The following is a 16285-nucleotide window of genomic DNA, read 5'->3' as shown; positions in this document are numbered from 1 at the left end:
GACAAAGCTAATACGTATTTAACCCGTGACACCGTTCTTTAAACCTTTAAAAAAAATGTCACAGGAATCATTAAATATCTTACCTTCTGGAAGCGATAGTGGATCGGGATCACTCAAGCAGCGGCTTCAGGCTACTAGTATGAGAGCGTCTCAGCTTAATAAATTAGTACAGCTACATACGGAGTTCTGCAGTAGGCTTGCTACTGAGCTGTCTGACGTTAGAAGGGAGAAAAATCAAATCAGAGAAGAGTATGAAGAAAGTGGGAGAGCTCACGGGGAAGAGATAGAAGAAATGTGGGGAGAAAACACAGAACTCACAACAAGGTACGAAAATCTAAAAAGAAAAACCGCAGAACTCGGGGAACAAAACGCAGAACTCAGAAGAGGGTACGAAAATATTATAAAAGAAAACGCAGAACTCAGGAAATCTGTGGAAAATCATCAGCGCCTAGTGGAAGAAGCACAGTGTATAATAAATAGCAATGAAAACGCAGAACTCAGGAAAACTGTGGAAAATCATCAGCGCCTAGTGGAAGAAGCACGGCGTATAATAAATAGCAATGAAAACGCAGAACTCAGGAAAACTGTGGAAAATCATCAGCGCCTAGCGCAAGAAGCACAGTGTATAATAAATAGCAATGCTCCTGAACCTGAGGAGGCTGAGACCCATGGTTCGTGGTGTCATGGTGCCAAACGCCTACTTAAAATAGGTTTAGGTCTTGCCACAGTGGCCATTGTTGTTCCTGCAGCTTGCTGGGCCATCGCAAGGCTTTTCGGCTAAAGTGAATGTCCCGCTCTGTGGGGTCATGATAATAATCATGACCCCACAGAGCGGGGATTGCTACAATTGTGGCTTCTGGTCCACATCCACAATTACAGCCCTACTGTAATTGTGGATGTGGACCAGAAACCCCTTAAAAACAGTAATAATGTTTTCCAGCCACAGTCCACCTTCATCCTGTCGCTGTTCCCGCTGGTGCAGGGTCTGTTCTTCGGCAAAGGTTTCTCCATCTTCCTTGATTTTGTCCATCCACCGTTTCTTCGGTCTGCCTCAAGGCCGGCGCCCTTCTAAAATATGCTGTGCTCTCCTTTATGTTTGATTTTATTTTGCCCCTCACACCCCCAACCAGTCACGGCAGAAGACTGCCCCTCCCTGAGCCTGGTTCTGCCAGAGGTTTCTTCCTGTTAAAAGGGAGTTTTTTCTCTCCACCGTTGCCAGAGTGCTTGCTCATAGGGGATCATTTGATTGTTGGGGTTGAATTTTTGGGTTTCATTTAATTGGCTTGAACTGAAAAACCTAAAAATTCAGGTGAGGGTTTTACATAGTGGAGAGCACTGCAGTTGTTAACTGCACTTTTTTATTTGTAGTTTTTGCAGTGCTTCCTACTACAAAAACTACAAATAAAATCCTTGCAGTTAGCAGCAAATCAAAATAAATAAACACATTTTTAAAATATCCACTACTGCTCTGTGTGTTTACTTCAATGAACAATTGTATGTTTTTGTGGTAGAAGATTACAGATTGTCCAAATATGTGAGAGTTTTAAAAGTAGCACTGCATGAGATTTACTGTGGCACAGATTGTTGAGCAGATCATGTGTTGATCTGAGTCCTGTGATTTCCAGTAGTGATTTATTCCCATAACAAAATCAAACTGTCCTCTGCTGCCGTGTTGTTGCACAATGAAAATGATGGAGGTTTCAGAAACAGTCCGGCCCTGGTTACTGTCTCAGATATGACACTAGTCTTATCCTGTCTGCTTCTGTGTGTATATATGTAATATGCATATCCACATAATTATGGATTGTTATAATTATGACATTTAATAAACACACACCGTGTTTTAAAGAACATACATTAAGAAACTGATTGTATTAAATTTTTATTTCAAATATATTTCATTATATTTTTTGTCATCATTTTATTATAGATTAAGTGCAAGAGCTGTTAAGTGTGGATAAATAAATAATAGTTTATTGCAATAGTAAATTGCACCTTGGAGTCCTGAGGTACTGTGCAGGGCAACTAGGAAGTGTGTTCCGGACTCACTGTTAGGATCCACTGATTTAGTCACTGATCAACCTTCAGTCACATAGAAGGTCAGAGCTTCATATTTATGGGATTAATGTGCAGTTTCATTGAATCTGTATTTATCTGTAAACAGGGTTCACACGGGTGCTTGAAAAATGTGATGTTTGGTGCAGTTTTCCTGTTTTGTGGGAAAGAAAGGCTTTTTAAGTCAACCTAAGATGATTCGTTTTCATTTTCACATGGTCTTAGTGAGGTGATGCAAAGTGAAACATGCTTTCTGTGGGGGTTTTTTCGGCCATGTGCTGGGAAAGCTTGAACATGGACCTTGAAAGTGCTTAAAAAGTGCTTAAATTGGAGCCAGAAAAAGGCGTATGAACCCTTGATTTGGAGGTGATGGAGTCTGAAACCATGTGATCACTGTAAGCGCTTTGATTTGTTACCTGATGGACCAGCAACACCTTCACTGTGTTTAAATGAGAATGAATCCAGCTTTACTTTAATATAGACGGCACTGTGCAAAAGTCTTGTGCCCTCGTTTCTTTACATTTTGCAGGAGAATTGGAAACGGGTGCAGCAATTCACTGAAACGTGCAAATATTCATTAAAAATACAGAATATGTGGCAAAAATCAAGTCTTTACAGTTGTAACGAGCTTGGACGTGAATGGTTGGTCTGACCTTCATCCTTCAGTTCACTCTGAACTCTCTGAGCAGCTCTGTGTCGTCTTTGTGAGGACCTGCAGGAATACTTCTCCAGATGTCTCCTTCTTGAAGGACATTCAAAGCTCTTCTGCCTTTTGTTGATGATGTTGATGATTCCACACTGTTTATGTCCTGCTGAGCTTTGTGCTCTGGGAATGCCAGACCATGACTGATATTTTGTAGATCAGACTGCGTAGTTGTGAACTGAGTTTTGTAACTTTGTAAACCGAAAGATCAGAAAATGATACCTTTGTGCATCTGTAGATGAGAATTTGTGTGTTTGTGTAAAGTACCCCTCTGACAGCCAAACCCATTATTATCCTTTCTGCTTCTGCTGCAGTTATTTTCAGTAATGAAAATAGAGTTTGTTGCGCTAATTTTACATGGGATTTTTCCAAGTGCTTTTAGACATTAAATTAGGTACATTTTAATGTGATTAAACAATGAAATTACCTATAAGCAAGGTCAATTAATGTGGCAATATGAATAATAATGCTTAAATTTACAGAAATATACAGTTAACAGTTGGGTTAAATAACATTATTTGATGTAAAAAAAAAAAAGTTGTATATTCAATTATATTTGATGTAATACTACATTATACAGCACAAAATAATTTGATTTATCTTTTAAAACGTGTCAAAAAACTAGATAATGGCTTCATAATTACAATTTACTGTTAATTTTACACAATATCACATGTTAATTTAGATTTTAAGTGTAATTTAACATAGATTTCCTGAATATTTACTGGACTTTCAGTTTGAATTAAGTGTGCTCCCTGTAAGATTGTGGGTTTTATCTGTCACAAAACACCCAAAGAACCCTTATTAAACAAAACCCCTGATTATAATTACATCAAGATTATGTTAATTCTTGATCATATGTTGTGTCTGAGCAGTTTGTAGATGTTTATTTTAATTATAAGACAAGAGACATTGTTTCAATAATTAACATGGATTTTATTGACAAAAAGATAACCCTTCCTGGAACAATCCAAGAACAACTAACACTTATGCATAAACAAAGGCACGTAGAAAAAAGAATGTAATGCAAACGCATATTTGAGCACATAAGAAGAGGATGATGCCACCTCGAACGTTCATCTGCCTCCCCACATCTGGAGCAACGAAAAGGGATATATTTGAGGCACAAAACCTGCAGGTTTAGAAGTAGCTCTAGCTTTCTGAAAGTCTCACATTCAGGGCTGCTGCTGGCCATTTGGGTTCCCTTGGAGAAATTTGCAAAGTAATCATGTGCAAAGAACAACTCGAGTAAAACAAAAGCCTCATTGTTATGTTGATTATACTTAACTGATAAGTATTGATATGTTGTAAGTTGTCACTTTAACACAAACTTTTACCAAAATAACTGAACAAATGGGACTGTGTTTCGACGACTGTAAATTAAATGAGTATTTTTTTAAATTAGTCTTTTTAGGTACAAAAGCCTGCATGCAAATATAAATTACGCTTGCCATATTATCTGAGGATCTGATGTTTTTATGTTTTATATTATGTATTTTATGTTTATATATCTATTTGTGTATTTGATTTAATTTTTTATCGTTTAGAAATAAGAGCATTTTATTGAATCGTTAAGATTGACGGTAAACGAGAAATATCGTTAAGATTAACGTGTAGTGTGTGACAACTCAGGTTTTAAGTGTAACTGTAGTTGCGCGCTGTGTCCGCCAGGGAGCGGCAGTGTCGATAGACCTTAATGTAGACAAGCAAACACTTCCGGTTTTAACAATCAAAATAAAAGTTTAATTTTGGAAATGTACTGAAACAAATCCACCACATCCGGTCGCGATACTTTAATTTTGAAAGGTTTTTCTTGATTTTCAGGTGTACCGTCACCACAAGGGCAGTTCATGCTATTTAATCTACACGAGCACTCCTTTTACCGTCACAGGTCGACTTCAGGTTAGCTGTTTATTCACTAGTTTATGACAAGTGGGCTTATTTTAAACGAAAAGGCAGTTTTGTTTTCCTCAAATCGTAAGCGGTGTTGTTAGAGACGTGCTGTCATGCTAGTTAGCTACTGTTAGCATGCTAATGTCAGATTTGCTAGCGGTTAATGAGTGAGTGAAAGCTGGGCGGGCGGGGGGGGATGGGTTGGGTGATATTAATACTGTTTATGCTTTAATTATATAGCCATTACTAGATAAGGCAGCATTTATAGTTTTAACACAAATGTCACTAAAAAAGTCAAAGGCTTAAATCTCTGTTTTAGTTGTTAGCGAGTGTTTAGCAGAGATTAGGTCGGTGGCTAAAAGTTACTTGAGCTAAAGAAAGCTCATAGGATTGAAGCTGCGTAAATTACTCGCGGCTGGCATGTGTGTCTACAGACGTCTGAAGGTGTAGTTTTATAAGTTTTCTTTAATGATAAAGCGGAGATGCGACAATTAAAGGTTCTTTTCTTCATTAGTCCTTTCTGGTTTCTGTCGCTATACTGGGAGCGCTTCCTCTTTGTCACCTTAATATCCCACTGTGTGACGAGATTAAACTTCCTTAGAGTTTAATCTCTAAGAAAGACCGCTTCTCTTTGCAAATGCTGGTCTGGTTTTAGATTAATACTTCAGTCTTTGGGTTAAAGATCTGGTAAACCTATGACACAATTGTAAGTTCCTGTGGTCAAGTGTTGCTGAATCCTAATAAGTTAGTGGATCTTTTTCTGCTTATCTTGTATTTTCTTTGTTGTTGGAGCTCTGTCTCTGACATCATTAACTTGATGAACTATACACTCGTTAATAATTACTTTACCACACCTGTCCAAAAATATTGTTCTTTATAATATGTTGTTATATGCAGTTATCAATTTTTAATGTACAGTACAACAACCACATAAATATTTAATGTCCGATCTCATCGATATAGTGCTCAAACACGCTGGTCATAAAGAATGACATTTCCATACCAGATTGGGGTGCCAGTGGAAACTGCGTTACTGTTGGCTGAAAACAAAGGAAGAGGAGAGAGGGAAGGAATATTAGGAGACTGTGCAAGAGAAGGAAAGGCAGGACTGTAGATGTGAGAGTAGGGACTTGACTGGTTCATAGATGTAGTGAAGGTGGCAGATGTCAACCCCTAAAGGGAGTAGCTAAAAGAAGTATGACCCTTGTCTCTTAGTGGGTGTGGATAGGAATGCTCCTAGTGTTATGGTTTTATTTTCTATGCTTAAGTGTGTCTGTCTTTATATATTAACTCTAAAGTTCTCAAGTAAGTGGCCTTATGTTCTTCTGTTGGGTGGAGTAAGAGAAAGAGAGAGTTAAACTTTAAAATTTTTAGTATCCGGTTGAGGATATGGTACACTTTGAGGTTGTAAAATTTCCCTAAAGCCACAGTTCAGTTTATTTCTCACAGAGAAAGAATTTAAAAAAAAAACAAAAACAAAATCTGGTTACCTCTTTTTTGTGTATATCATTCACGGCGGGCAGAACTGTGCAAATTACCTTTTTTTTGTTTTGTTGTTTGCTTGGAAACCTGCATATTTACATAGCAGTAGATATCAGGAGGAAGATTTCTTTCTCTGCATGTTTCCACATGAAAAAGACAAATCTGTCCTGAGAACCAGCTCCATGCATAACATCAAGCTATCCTTAAGAGTAAATCGGCATTATAACTTATAAGCATATCACTAATAAAGCTCTGACACTGCATGTTAAAAGCAGTTAAAAGTAAGTGTAGTTAGTGATGTATGGAGCTTACAGTTTTTGGGTTTTGGTGTTGATGCTAAACAGCCTTCTGCCTGAGTGGAGGGAAGGGTGTCATAACAGTTTATAGTCTGGGTCAGTGGGTGGGATCCCTCATAATACAGACCATGAAGGGGAGGGTGCTACAAATGATCTGGGTGGCTTCCACTATGCTCTGCAGTGGCTTCTTCTCAGCATACCAGGTGGTGATGGGGTGTTGAGGCCAACCTGCCTCAGCCTCTTGAGGAAATGAAGTCACTTGTAGGCGTTCCTAATGATGCTGCAGGTGCTACTGTTCCACGTCATGTCCCTGGAAATGTGTTCTCAGATGTATTTGAAGCTGTGGACTGTTTCTACAGCTCCTTCTCTGATGAACAGGGAGATGGAGTATTGCTCCTCTTCCTGAAGTCCAAGACCAACTTCTTTATCTTCCCCACATTGATGCAGAGGTTGTGCTTCCCACACCCATCTATTATATCTTTCACATCCTGCAGATATCATTCTTTTCTACATTAACAAAAGATTTTGCGTATAAAAGTTTGGGTTTTTCACCACAACTGGTTTTATAAAATGGACAATGATTAGAGAAAAATGCACAGATTTCTGTTAAATGAAGTTACACAATACTCTTTGAGTATTTAAAAATAAGGTGACATAAGTGGCTTTAATGTCAAAATTGACCACGGGTCTCATTTAATAAACAAAAAACTCTTTTTGTTGGCAGATGTCCTTGTTGATAAATTTATCTATTTTTATTTCTTAATTTTTGTCTTAAGATGGTTTGTAAAAGGTTTTTGTTTTGTTTTTTTTTCTTCCCTTGTCCAGGTTTTCTGCTCTGTCTATGATGTTGTTAACCCTTATTTTCCTTTTTGTCGCATCAACATTCTCTCTGATGCAGGTCCCACCATGCGAAGCCTCTATCTCCTCCTGATACCTGCTCTGCTGCTCCTCTTGGCCATCCCCGTCTCCAGGGGGCGTTACAATGATGATTTTGACGATGGAGAGGACCTAGCAGACTTCGATGACAATGACTTTGCCGAGTTTGAGGACATGACCGACGATTCAGCAGCTGAAGCAGAAACTGCCCCTCCGCCTCGGGCTTCACCATCCTTGCAGCCGGATGAAGATGAGGATGAAGATGAAGCCACAGTGGAGCTGGAGGATGGACAGGATGGTTTTGAAGACCCAGACACACAGGTTTATTACCTTCTAACTCTTCACGTCTCATTCACGTCTGTATTTGAACACAGTTTACATACTAAATCATGTTTGTTTTGATTTATTTTGTCTTTCGTATTTTACTAGGATCAAGATATATACAGCAAATATGACCAGGAGGAGTTTGAGGGGATTGGAGACATGGAGAAGACGGGACACTCCATGAAAGACCCCCTGATAATCCACACGGTAAGCCGGGCTTACTGCTGAAATCTCCTAAAAAGCAAGTCTGGCATAGTGAGTGGAGCATTCCTAGTCCTTAAATATACTTTGCATGTTTGTGAGTCCACTTACTCCTGAGTAATAGGACTGTGAGCGCAAGGGTCCATGCAGATCACTAATTTGACCACACATAAATTCTCCATTTATATGTGGAGAGTTTACATTATTGTGCAACAACTTGACATGCTCTCCAGTCTGTGGACTTCAAGCAGACTTCAAATAAGTAAAATGGGGATGATGACTTGGATATCTTGTCTCCAGCTGCCTGTCCGCACAACAGATCAAGAGTTTAGAAAACCCATAATTTTGTTCTGCACCTTTGACTGAAAATGAAACGAAGGCAAAACTAAAATGGTAAATGTAAATAATCACCAGCCCACCTATTGTCAAGCTTCACTTTCACCAATTTATACCACCAGCACAATAAACCTGCACTATATCAGACAATAATGCATATAGCAGTGTAAACATACACGGCAGACCCGGGTGCAAATTCATGCTTTGCAGCATACTTTGACTCTCACGGTTGCTGTTCACAATGCTCCCAGAGCTGCAGCTCTCCCGCTGCCCGCTCAACATTATCACCACAACAACCCCACCACAGGACCCAGTACAATATTTAATTCGGCGGGGCGTGATTGCGGATGCCGTACAGGTGCGCCCGCCTCCTCTGCACGGCACCGCAGGCCACGCCCCGCCACAAGCAGTTTTACCCTAAATCCCACGCTGCTAGTCATATAAGTGAAGTGTCCAAATGAATGCATAGATGAAAGATAGAACTCTGCCTAGATGTGGTGTAGCAAAACCTTCCACAGGGGAACTTGTTCTGCCGTCAATACTAATCAACGATCATTATCATATGTTAAAAAAAAACAAAACACTAAACATGCTGTCTTATAATACAGAAAGATCAGCAGTTCAGAAAAGGTTTATGCCAGTCATAAAACTCAGTCAATCCTAAAGACACAGACATCAACTTTATTAATCCCACACTGAGGGAATTTACATGATACAGCAGCACAAAGAAGAAGAAAAAATCAATATTATACGTTTAGAAATGGAAAGAAACGACTGTGTACAAATTAAAAAATAAAAAAATCCAAAATACTGCACAAGAGTAATTTGTACTGTATATTAAAGGTTGCTTTATCCAGTAAAATACACTCAGATTTTATTTTTATGTGTACATAAAGTGCAGTGGGAGTGATGGTGTATACACTCATACAGTCCCGATCAAAAGTTTAAGGCCACTTGAAAAATGTGGAAAAAAAACATATTTTGTATTGTTGGATCTTAACAAGGTTCCAAGTAGAGCTTCAGCATCCAACACGAAGAAATGGGAGTGAGACTAAACATGCAATTTATTGAAAACAACTCTTAAACTGAAGCAGGCTGTTTTACAGCTGGTCAAAAGTTTAGGACCACATGCCTTTAAAAGGCCAAATCTGTGCAAAAATGTGGATTCATTGTAATTTTCTGTCAGGTCGTCACTGTCATGACGTTCTGATGGCAAAGGCAAAAAAAACTTTACCTTTTGAATGTGGATTTTTTTTTTATTATTATTATTATTTTTTACATTTTTCAAGTTGGTCTTAAACTTTTGATCCGAACTGAGTTTTAGCACATGTAACACACCCTATTATGTGTGTGAATTGTACCATCTAACTGCTGTCAGGAGGAAGGAGCTATGATGCTTTGTCCTACACAATGGCTGTAACCGTCTAATGCTCAAGGAGCTGCTCAGGGCCTCCACATTCTCATGCAGGGGGAGAGAGAGGAGCTGTACATCGACCATAATCCTCCTCTCACCCACCTCTATGGAGTCTAGGGGACTGGCCAGGACAGAGCTTGCCCTCCTCATCAGTCTATTGAGTAAAATAGTCTCAGAGTTGCACTGATTTGAGCTAGATTACTAAGTTAGTTAAACTGATACCCTGGCTGTTATTCACCTGTTTCATACACAGTGGTGTCTGTGTATGTCTGCAATGCACCGATCTCAGAAATGTCAAACCAGGTTTGGGGTTATTTAGAAACAGTACAGTCATTCCAGAACAAAAGTAGCAACCTGTAATATCCCCCTGATGTTACAGTCAAAAAGAAATCAACCAAGTTTTCAACCTGAAGATTGTTTTTGTTTTCAGAACATCTTAAAAAAAAAAACAATAACAACACAAACTTCAGTAATTCAGGCCAAAAATCACATTTAATCATTATTTTAATAAACAAACCTCATGTAGTTATTGAACTAAAAAATTAATCTGTCCTTAAACTTTAAATTTAAGTTAAATAAAACATGAACGGCTGAACAAGTGGATGTGTTGGAAGACACGAGGTCATTCTGTAGTCATTAGGCTCAGACTAGCAAGTGTTTTGTGTTTTTTGACTGTAAACCAGTGTTTCCAGAGCTGCAGTCAGTCCCCGCTGACCCACAGCATGCCTGTGGGTGTAGATGGGGGCAACAAGAGCCCCAGGCAGCAATGAACTAATCCACCTAGGGAAGAACAGAGCAACAGGGAAACAAAAGCAACAACCAAATGGCACAATGTATTAGCAAACAGCTGCAGGCTAATAATGATCCTAAGGAAGGACCACCTGCAAAAACCTTTTTATGAATTTACTTCAAGATCAGTGAGGCTTCCAGGTAGTCATTTTGTAGTGAAGTGTAATAAACTTTTAATTTAAAATCTTCTAATTTTATTAAAGATGCTGTTAAATGTTTACATTAAAAACAAGGATAATAAAAACAGGCCTTAGAGTGAGAAATTATAAATTAATCTTTATTGACTTTTTTTTTTTCTTTAAATTTAATCTTCATTCCTGACTGAGCTGCCATACTCTTGGCTGTTTTCTTCTCTGCAGGTCCCTGCACATCTCCAGAACAGCTGGGAGAGTTACTACATGGAGATCCTGATGGTGACGGGCCTGCTGGCCTATATCATGAACTACATCATTGGAAAGAACAAAAACAGTCGCCTGGCTCAGGCCTGGTTTAACTCGCACAGGGAGCTTCTTGAAAGCAACTTTGCACTAGTGGGTGAGTTCTTTCCACACTGCCAGAAAGATTACTCAACAGGCTAGATCTGCTTCCTTGTATTTAGTGTCAATGGTTAGCATGAGGTTAACTGTTGACACTTTGTAGGTGATGATGGCACCAGTAAAGAAGCGGTAAGCACTGGGAAGCTGAACCAGGAAAATGAGCACATCTACAACCTCTGGTGCTCTGGACGTGTGTGCTGTGAAGGCATGCTGATCCAACTCAAGGTGGGCAATGTGTTCTGATATACAAGTATGAGTATTAGATATATGTATGCTACATGTATCTCATGTTTTTATTGTCTTTTTAAGTTTCTTAAGAGGCAGGACCTGCTTAACGTTTTGGCCAGGATGATGAGGCCCGCCTGTGACCAAGTGGTACGTTTTCACTTTTTCCTTTTCTCTCCGCTGTATATTGCTGCAGATACACTTTCTAACCAGCCGCGTCTGTGGGTTGTTTTTTTTGTTTTGTTTTGTTTTGTTTTTTTGCAGCAAGTCAAAGTGACTCTTAATGATGAGGACATGGATACTTTTGTATTTGCTGTGGGCACCAAGAAGGCCATGGCCCGGCTTCAGAAGGAGATGCAGGACTTGGTGAGTTTCCTCCTCAAATTGGACATGCAATTTTGAAACTCACTGTTATGCAAATACTGACTTGTGTAGTCTGAATTCTTTGAATTTTTACCAGCTATGCATTAATATTAAAATAAAAGCCTTGTTTTTATGTAGTCATTTATTTATTTTTTTAATCTCTTTTTCCTCAGAGTGAGTTCTGTGGTGATAAGCCAAAGTCTGGAGCCAAGTATGGGCTCCCAGACTCCCTGGCTATTCTTAGTGAGATGGGCGAGGTTACGGATGGTGTGATGGACAACAAGGTGAAGTCTGGCTCTCATATCAAAGCAGTGTTATAAAAAAGACTGAATATTCTGAGAATACTCTCTTTAAATCTGTTGCTGTCATTAAAACGCTGTTGCCTCCCTTTTTTTGTCATTCAAGATGGTACATTATATCACCAATCATGCTGATAAGATTGAGTCCATCCATTTCTCGGACCAATTTTCTGGTCCAAAAGTTATGCAAGAGTAAGTAATCATTTACTTTTTTAGATTATAGTTAAGAATTTCTGTCTACTGATGGATTTATTTGATGCTTCAGGGAGGGTCAGCCCTTAAAGCTGCCTGAGACCAAGAAGACACTGCTGTTTACATTTAATGGTGAGCATGTCATTTCTGCTACTGTCTTGGACATCGTCATTAAACCTAATTTGATTTCACTGGTGTTTATTTTAATATATTTGATGTTTTTATATTCAGTGCCTGGCATGGGCAACACCTCTCCCAAAGACATGGACGCTCTGCTTCCTCTCATGAACATGGTGATCTACAGCATCGATAAAGTCAAGAAGCTTCGTCTGAACAGAGAGGTGTGTACAGTGCACCCACTATTGCAGTGTTTTAATGTTTTAGCTTCTTTTTTTTAATCATTCTTGTATGTTTAGGGCAAACAGAAAGCTGATAAAAACCGTGCCCGTGTGGAAGAGAACTTCCTGAAGCAGACTCACGCTCAGCGTCAGGAGGCAGCCCAGACACGGCGGGAGGAGAAGAAGAGAGCAGAGAAGGAGAGGATCATGAATGAAGAGGACCCTGAGAGACAACGTCGTCTGGAGGTCTGCAACAAGAACATTTCAGACTGAATACACTCAAAATGATACGCAGCAGTATGCAGTAAATGTGCAGATGGCTTTAGCTAATTAGATTAGAAAGAAAAACTGACCAAACGTGGTAAAACCCACTAGTAAGTGAGTAGCTAAAATATTTATATACCACTTTTCATAGACAAAAAACGCACAAAGTGCCAGACACAATTAAATAACAATATCAACAGAGAACCATGTTTACAAAAAAAAACTTTTAAAAAAACATAAATAAATGAAGACTGTGAGAAGAAGACTCCACAGAGTCAGATAAGAGTCGCTCTGGAGTGGTAATCTGCTCCAAAGCCTTGGTGGCACAGACGGAAAAAGCTCTGTACGAGGGAAAACTAATAGATTTTGTGCTTGGGAGCAAAGACAACAAGCAGCAGTGTGACAAGAAGTCTGGACCTTGTCCATTTGGTGTTCTGGTATGCAAGGGTGATAAAAAGCAGGACCTAATGACTGGTTCAAACTAACTGTCTGTTATTGTAAATCAGATTGGTGAAAGTTTGGAAATAACTGCAATCTGTCTGAGTGATTGCAGTTAGCCTGAGTTTGAGATGGGTTGCCTCCCATCAGGCAACAACTGCACTCATCTTGCAATCAAAAGTGGCCAGAGGTTGAGGGAGTTTCATGATCAGCAATTGACTGCTGCAAGTCCATCTCTGAATGCAATCGGCTTTGAATATCTTTTAGATATCTTCAGTTCAAGTGACTAATATCTTATCAGTTATAATGTACATTGATGGTGTTGGGGTGTCACAACACTTTAAGACTCTTATACCTTAGCAAGACAGCAAGTGTGCAAAATCTGCAAAATTCAACTCTCTCATGTGACATTTTCAGGAAGCTGCCCAGCGGCGTGAGCAGAAGAAGATTGAGAAGAAGCAGATGAAGATGAAGCAGATCAAAGTCAAAGCCATGTGAAAGATCACCACAGCGATGAGGATACAAGCACACATAAAAGCAGTGCTCAGCTCAGACCGTTTTCTTCCAGCTTGTCTCACCACGTCCACAGCTCTTCCTTACAAGTCGCTCAAAGCTTCAAACAGACGTCCTGCACCTCTGGATGTGTCGAGCTTAGCTGTTTGTATCACCACCTGCTCCATGTCAGTGGCTAAATCTTAAAGACTGTGAGTGAATACGAGGACTTTTTTTCACCATTGAACCTGTCATCACTTCTCACGCCAAGATTTTTCCCTGAATTTCATGAACGTTGCGTAGCTCAGTGAGCTTTTTAACCTTAATTTGCAGGGAAGGAATACGCTATTTGGTAATACTCAGACACATTTTTTTTAAAGGAATAAAAGGATTGCTGTGGTTTCATTGGATATATATTAGCATTAATATAATAAATGATACTGTCAAGGACGTTTTAATTTATATATGCAATGTGGTTGATTTCTTGCAAGTTGTTTCTAATCTTTATCTGAGCAAACATAATAAAATGTACTGGAGTGTGTTGGAAAACTTTGTTTTTAATGGTAAATGACAAGGCAGTTGGTTATGGGTGTTAGTGTGGTGTGTGGGTAATAAAATAGTCTCTCACTATTAAATTGATATACTTCTTTGGGTGGTAGTTGTTGAAAGAGTGAAGGGATAAAATGGGCACCAGAATACGGGTGGGGCTTAGTGCTAAATTTAACTAGTAGACTCCGTCAGCAGTCTGAGCTACATTTGGTAACATCGGCATGGTCGTGTCTTAACAGGCTGAAATATTATAGTCCTGTGAGGCTGGAAGTCATTTGTAATCATGAAGGTGTTTAATAGTTTACTGAATCTGGAGAAATGAAGTGCAGAAATGGACTTGTCATTTTGTCAGCTAAAATAATTTAATCCTTGTCTTTGGTAAAATGTTAGTTCCTTTTTCTTTTTAAGTGTGACAGTCCCAGATGTTTGTTTAATGAACTCCCCTCTCTGGTTAAAGTAACAGAAAGCACTTGTTAGTATTATTGGCAGTTTATTGCTGCCCTGCTTTTAAAGGTGAACTAGAACTACATCAATTTACTAAATATACAATTCAGCAGCACAAACCAGTTCTTACATATTTTGACAGGTAAGTTCTTTTTCATCTCGAATAAATCAGAGAGATAATAGATACTCGTTACACTCTAACACAAAGTCGGTTAAACTTCAGGCAATTGATCTGTCCAGTTAGAAAGCTAGAACCAATATGAATCCATTTCACCTGCTTTGGGACATTAAAAGTGACAACTGATGCAATGGAGAGTCAACAACCTTTGTGTGACTCTGCCAGGTTGGCAGAGTCACACAAAGGTTCTGGTTCTTGTAGCAGTCTTAAGAGGTTAGAGGGGCATCAGCCCAGCAGCAGGAATAATATCTGCTCCTTTTTCCATAGAGAATCAGAGGGATCCCTACCAGAACTCTGGAAAATGCCCTCCAGCCTGGTTCATGTTTGTGACTGGACTCTGAACCTGGCTCCATGGTGGTGACATGAGGTCCTGGTATCTTTTATTAAGATCTGCAATCACAGTTGTGCCCCATGCAGCTTGATAGGTCCACCACTGGCACCCTGTTCTTTACACAGATGAGAACAAGCTCATGCTGAGCACCTTGGTGTGTTCAAGTGACGGAGTCTAGGGACACCATAACAAATGTTATGCTGCCCCCAACAACATGGATTTGCAACAGTTTATTCTTCATAACTGGACAGATTGATATCCCTGCAGTGTAACCAACTTGGTGTTAATCACCTTATTTAATAAATTATGGAATTTCCTATCCAAAATGTCTAAGACCAACTTTATTTTCACACTATTCAACATTACAAGGCAGGTACTCCAGAAGGAGCTTATAAGCATATTTTACATCTGATTGATTATTGAACTGGGGACAAAAATCTTGAGTGCCCACCTTGAAGCTTTGGAGATTGTTTAGATCTTCTGTGCCTAAGGTCAGTCTGAATTATTTGAATTTCATGGTTTATAGCTTATTTGCAGCAAGTTGCAGCCTCAATATTAAAAGTTGTGCCCACTGGCTGCTGTTCTATCAGAGAGGATTTTATGATAAGGAAATCCCATCATTGCTTCTCCTACTTTAGATAACGAAAAAGGACTTCAAACTCCTGGCTGGGATGCTCAGGGACTTCTACTCTTACACTATAGAAAACATCCTTAGTCGATGTTGATGGTGGCCCTCAGGAGTGTAGTTACTTCAGTCAAGAGAATGAGGCAGAACTTTTACCTTCAAGCCGCGAGACTGCTAAATGAGACTGCAACTCACACACTGCCTATCTGATACTCGGCTACTCAACTGATAGCTGTTAACCAGCTATCTAACACAATGGGGGTGGGGGTGGGTGATTGGAATACTTCTCTATTTCTCTTTCTTTTGTACAGCCAGTCTGGCACTTAAGCATTTCACTACACATTATAGATGTGTAATTGTGTATGTGGCAAGTAATTAAATTCTTCAAGGTGTAGCGGCATAAATACACTTAATATGTTGAAATAAATGCCTTTAAAGTGCTCACTACAAGTATAATATGATCCCTAACCCTTGAAAGATTTTAATATACAATAAATTACATTTGACAGTAATTTTGAGGTAGGTTTGCTTATCAGCCGCTAGAGGGACCTTTGGCCATTTTTTATACTTGCGAATGTAGGAGCAGATTCAAACCAATTTTTAAAAATGCGTAAATTTCACGCTGAATAAAACAAGTGACTT

General features: G+C 39.2%; 1 protein-coding gene across 1 annotated transcript; it reads left to right on the top strand.

The window, feature by feature from the left end:
* The first annotated feature begins 4526 nt into the window (after window positions 1–4526).
* Window positions 4527–14065, top strand: ccdc47 (coiled-coil domain containing 47). Its single transcript, XM_085157261.1, has 13 exons — window positions 4527–4660; window positions 7328–7626; window positions 7735–7836; window positions 10729–10903; window positions 11009–11130; window positions 11215–11280; window positions 11395–11496; window positions 11667–11777; window positions 11899–11984; window positions 12058–12116; window positions 12216–12325; window positions 12401–12568; window positions 13442–14065. The coding sequence occupies exons 1-13, from the start codon at window positions 4609–4611 to the stop codon at window positions 13520–13522; spliced, it is 1533 nt and encodes a 510-aa protein (XP_085013387.1). The 5' UTR covers window positions 4527–4608; the 3' UTR covers window positions 13523–14065.
* Window positions 14066–16285: the final 2220 nt, after the last annotated feature.

The sequence above is a fragment of the Neolamprologus multifasciatus genome, chromosome 4 (genome assembly GCF_963576455.1).
Source record: "Neolamprologus multifasciatus chromosome 4, fNeoMul1.2, whole genome shotgun sequence".
In the NCBI taxonomy this organism is placed as follows: domain Eukaryota; kingdom Metazoa; phylum Chordata; class Actinopteri; order Cichliformes; family Cichlidae; genus Neolamprologus; species Neolamprologus multifasciatus.
The sequence above is the reverse complement of the archived record's forward strand: the minus strand, read 5'-3'. Positions and strand labels throughout refer to the sequence as shown.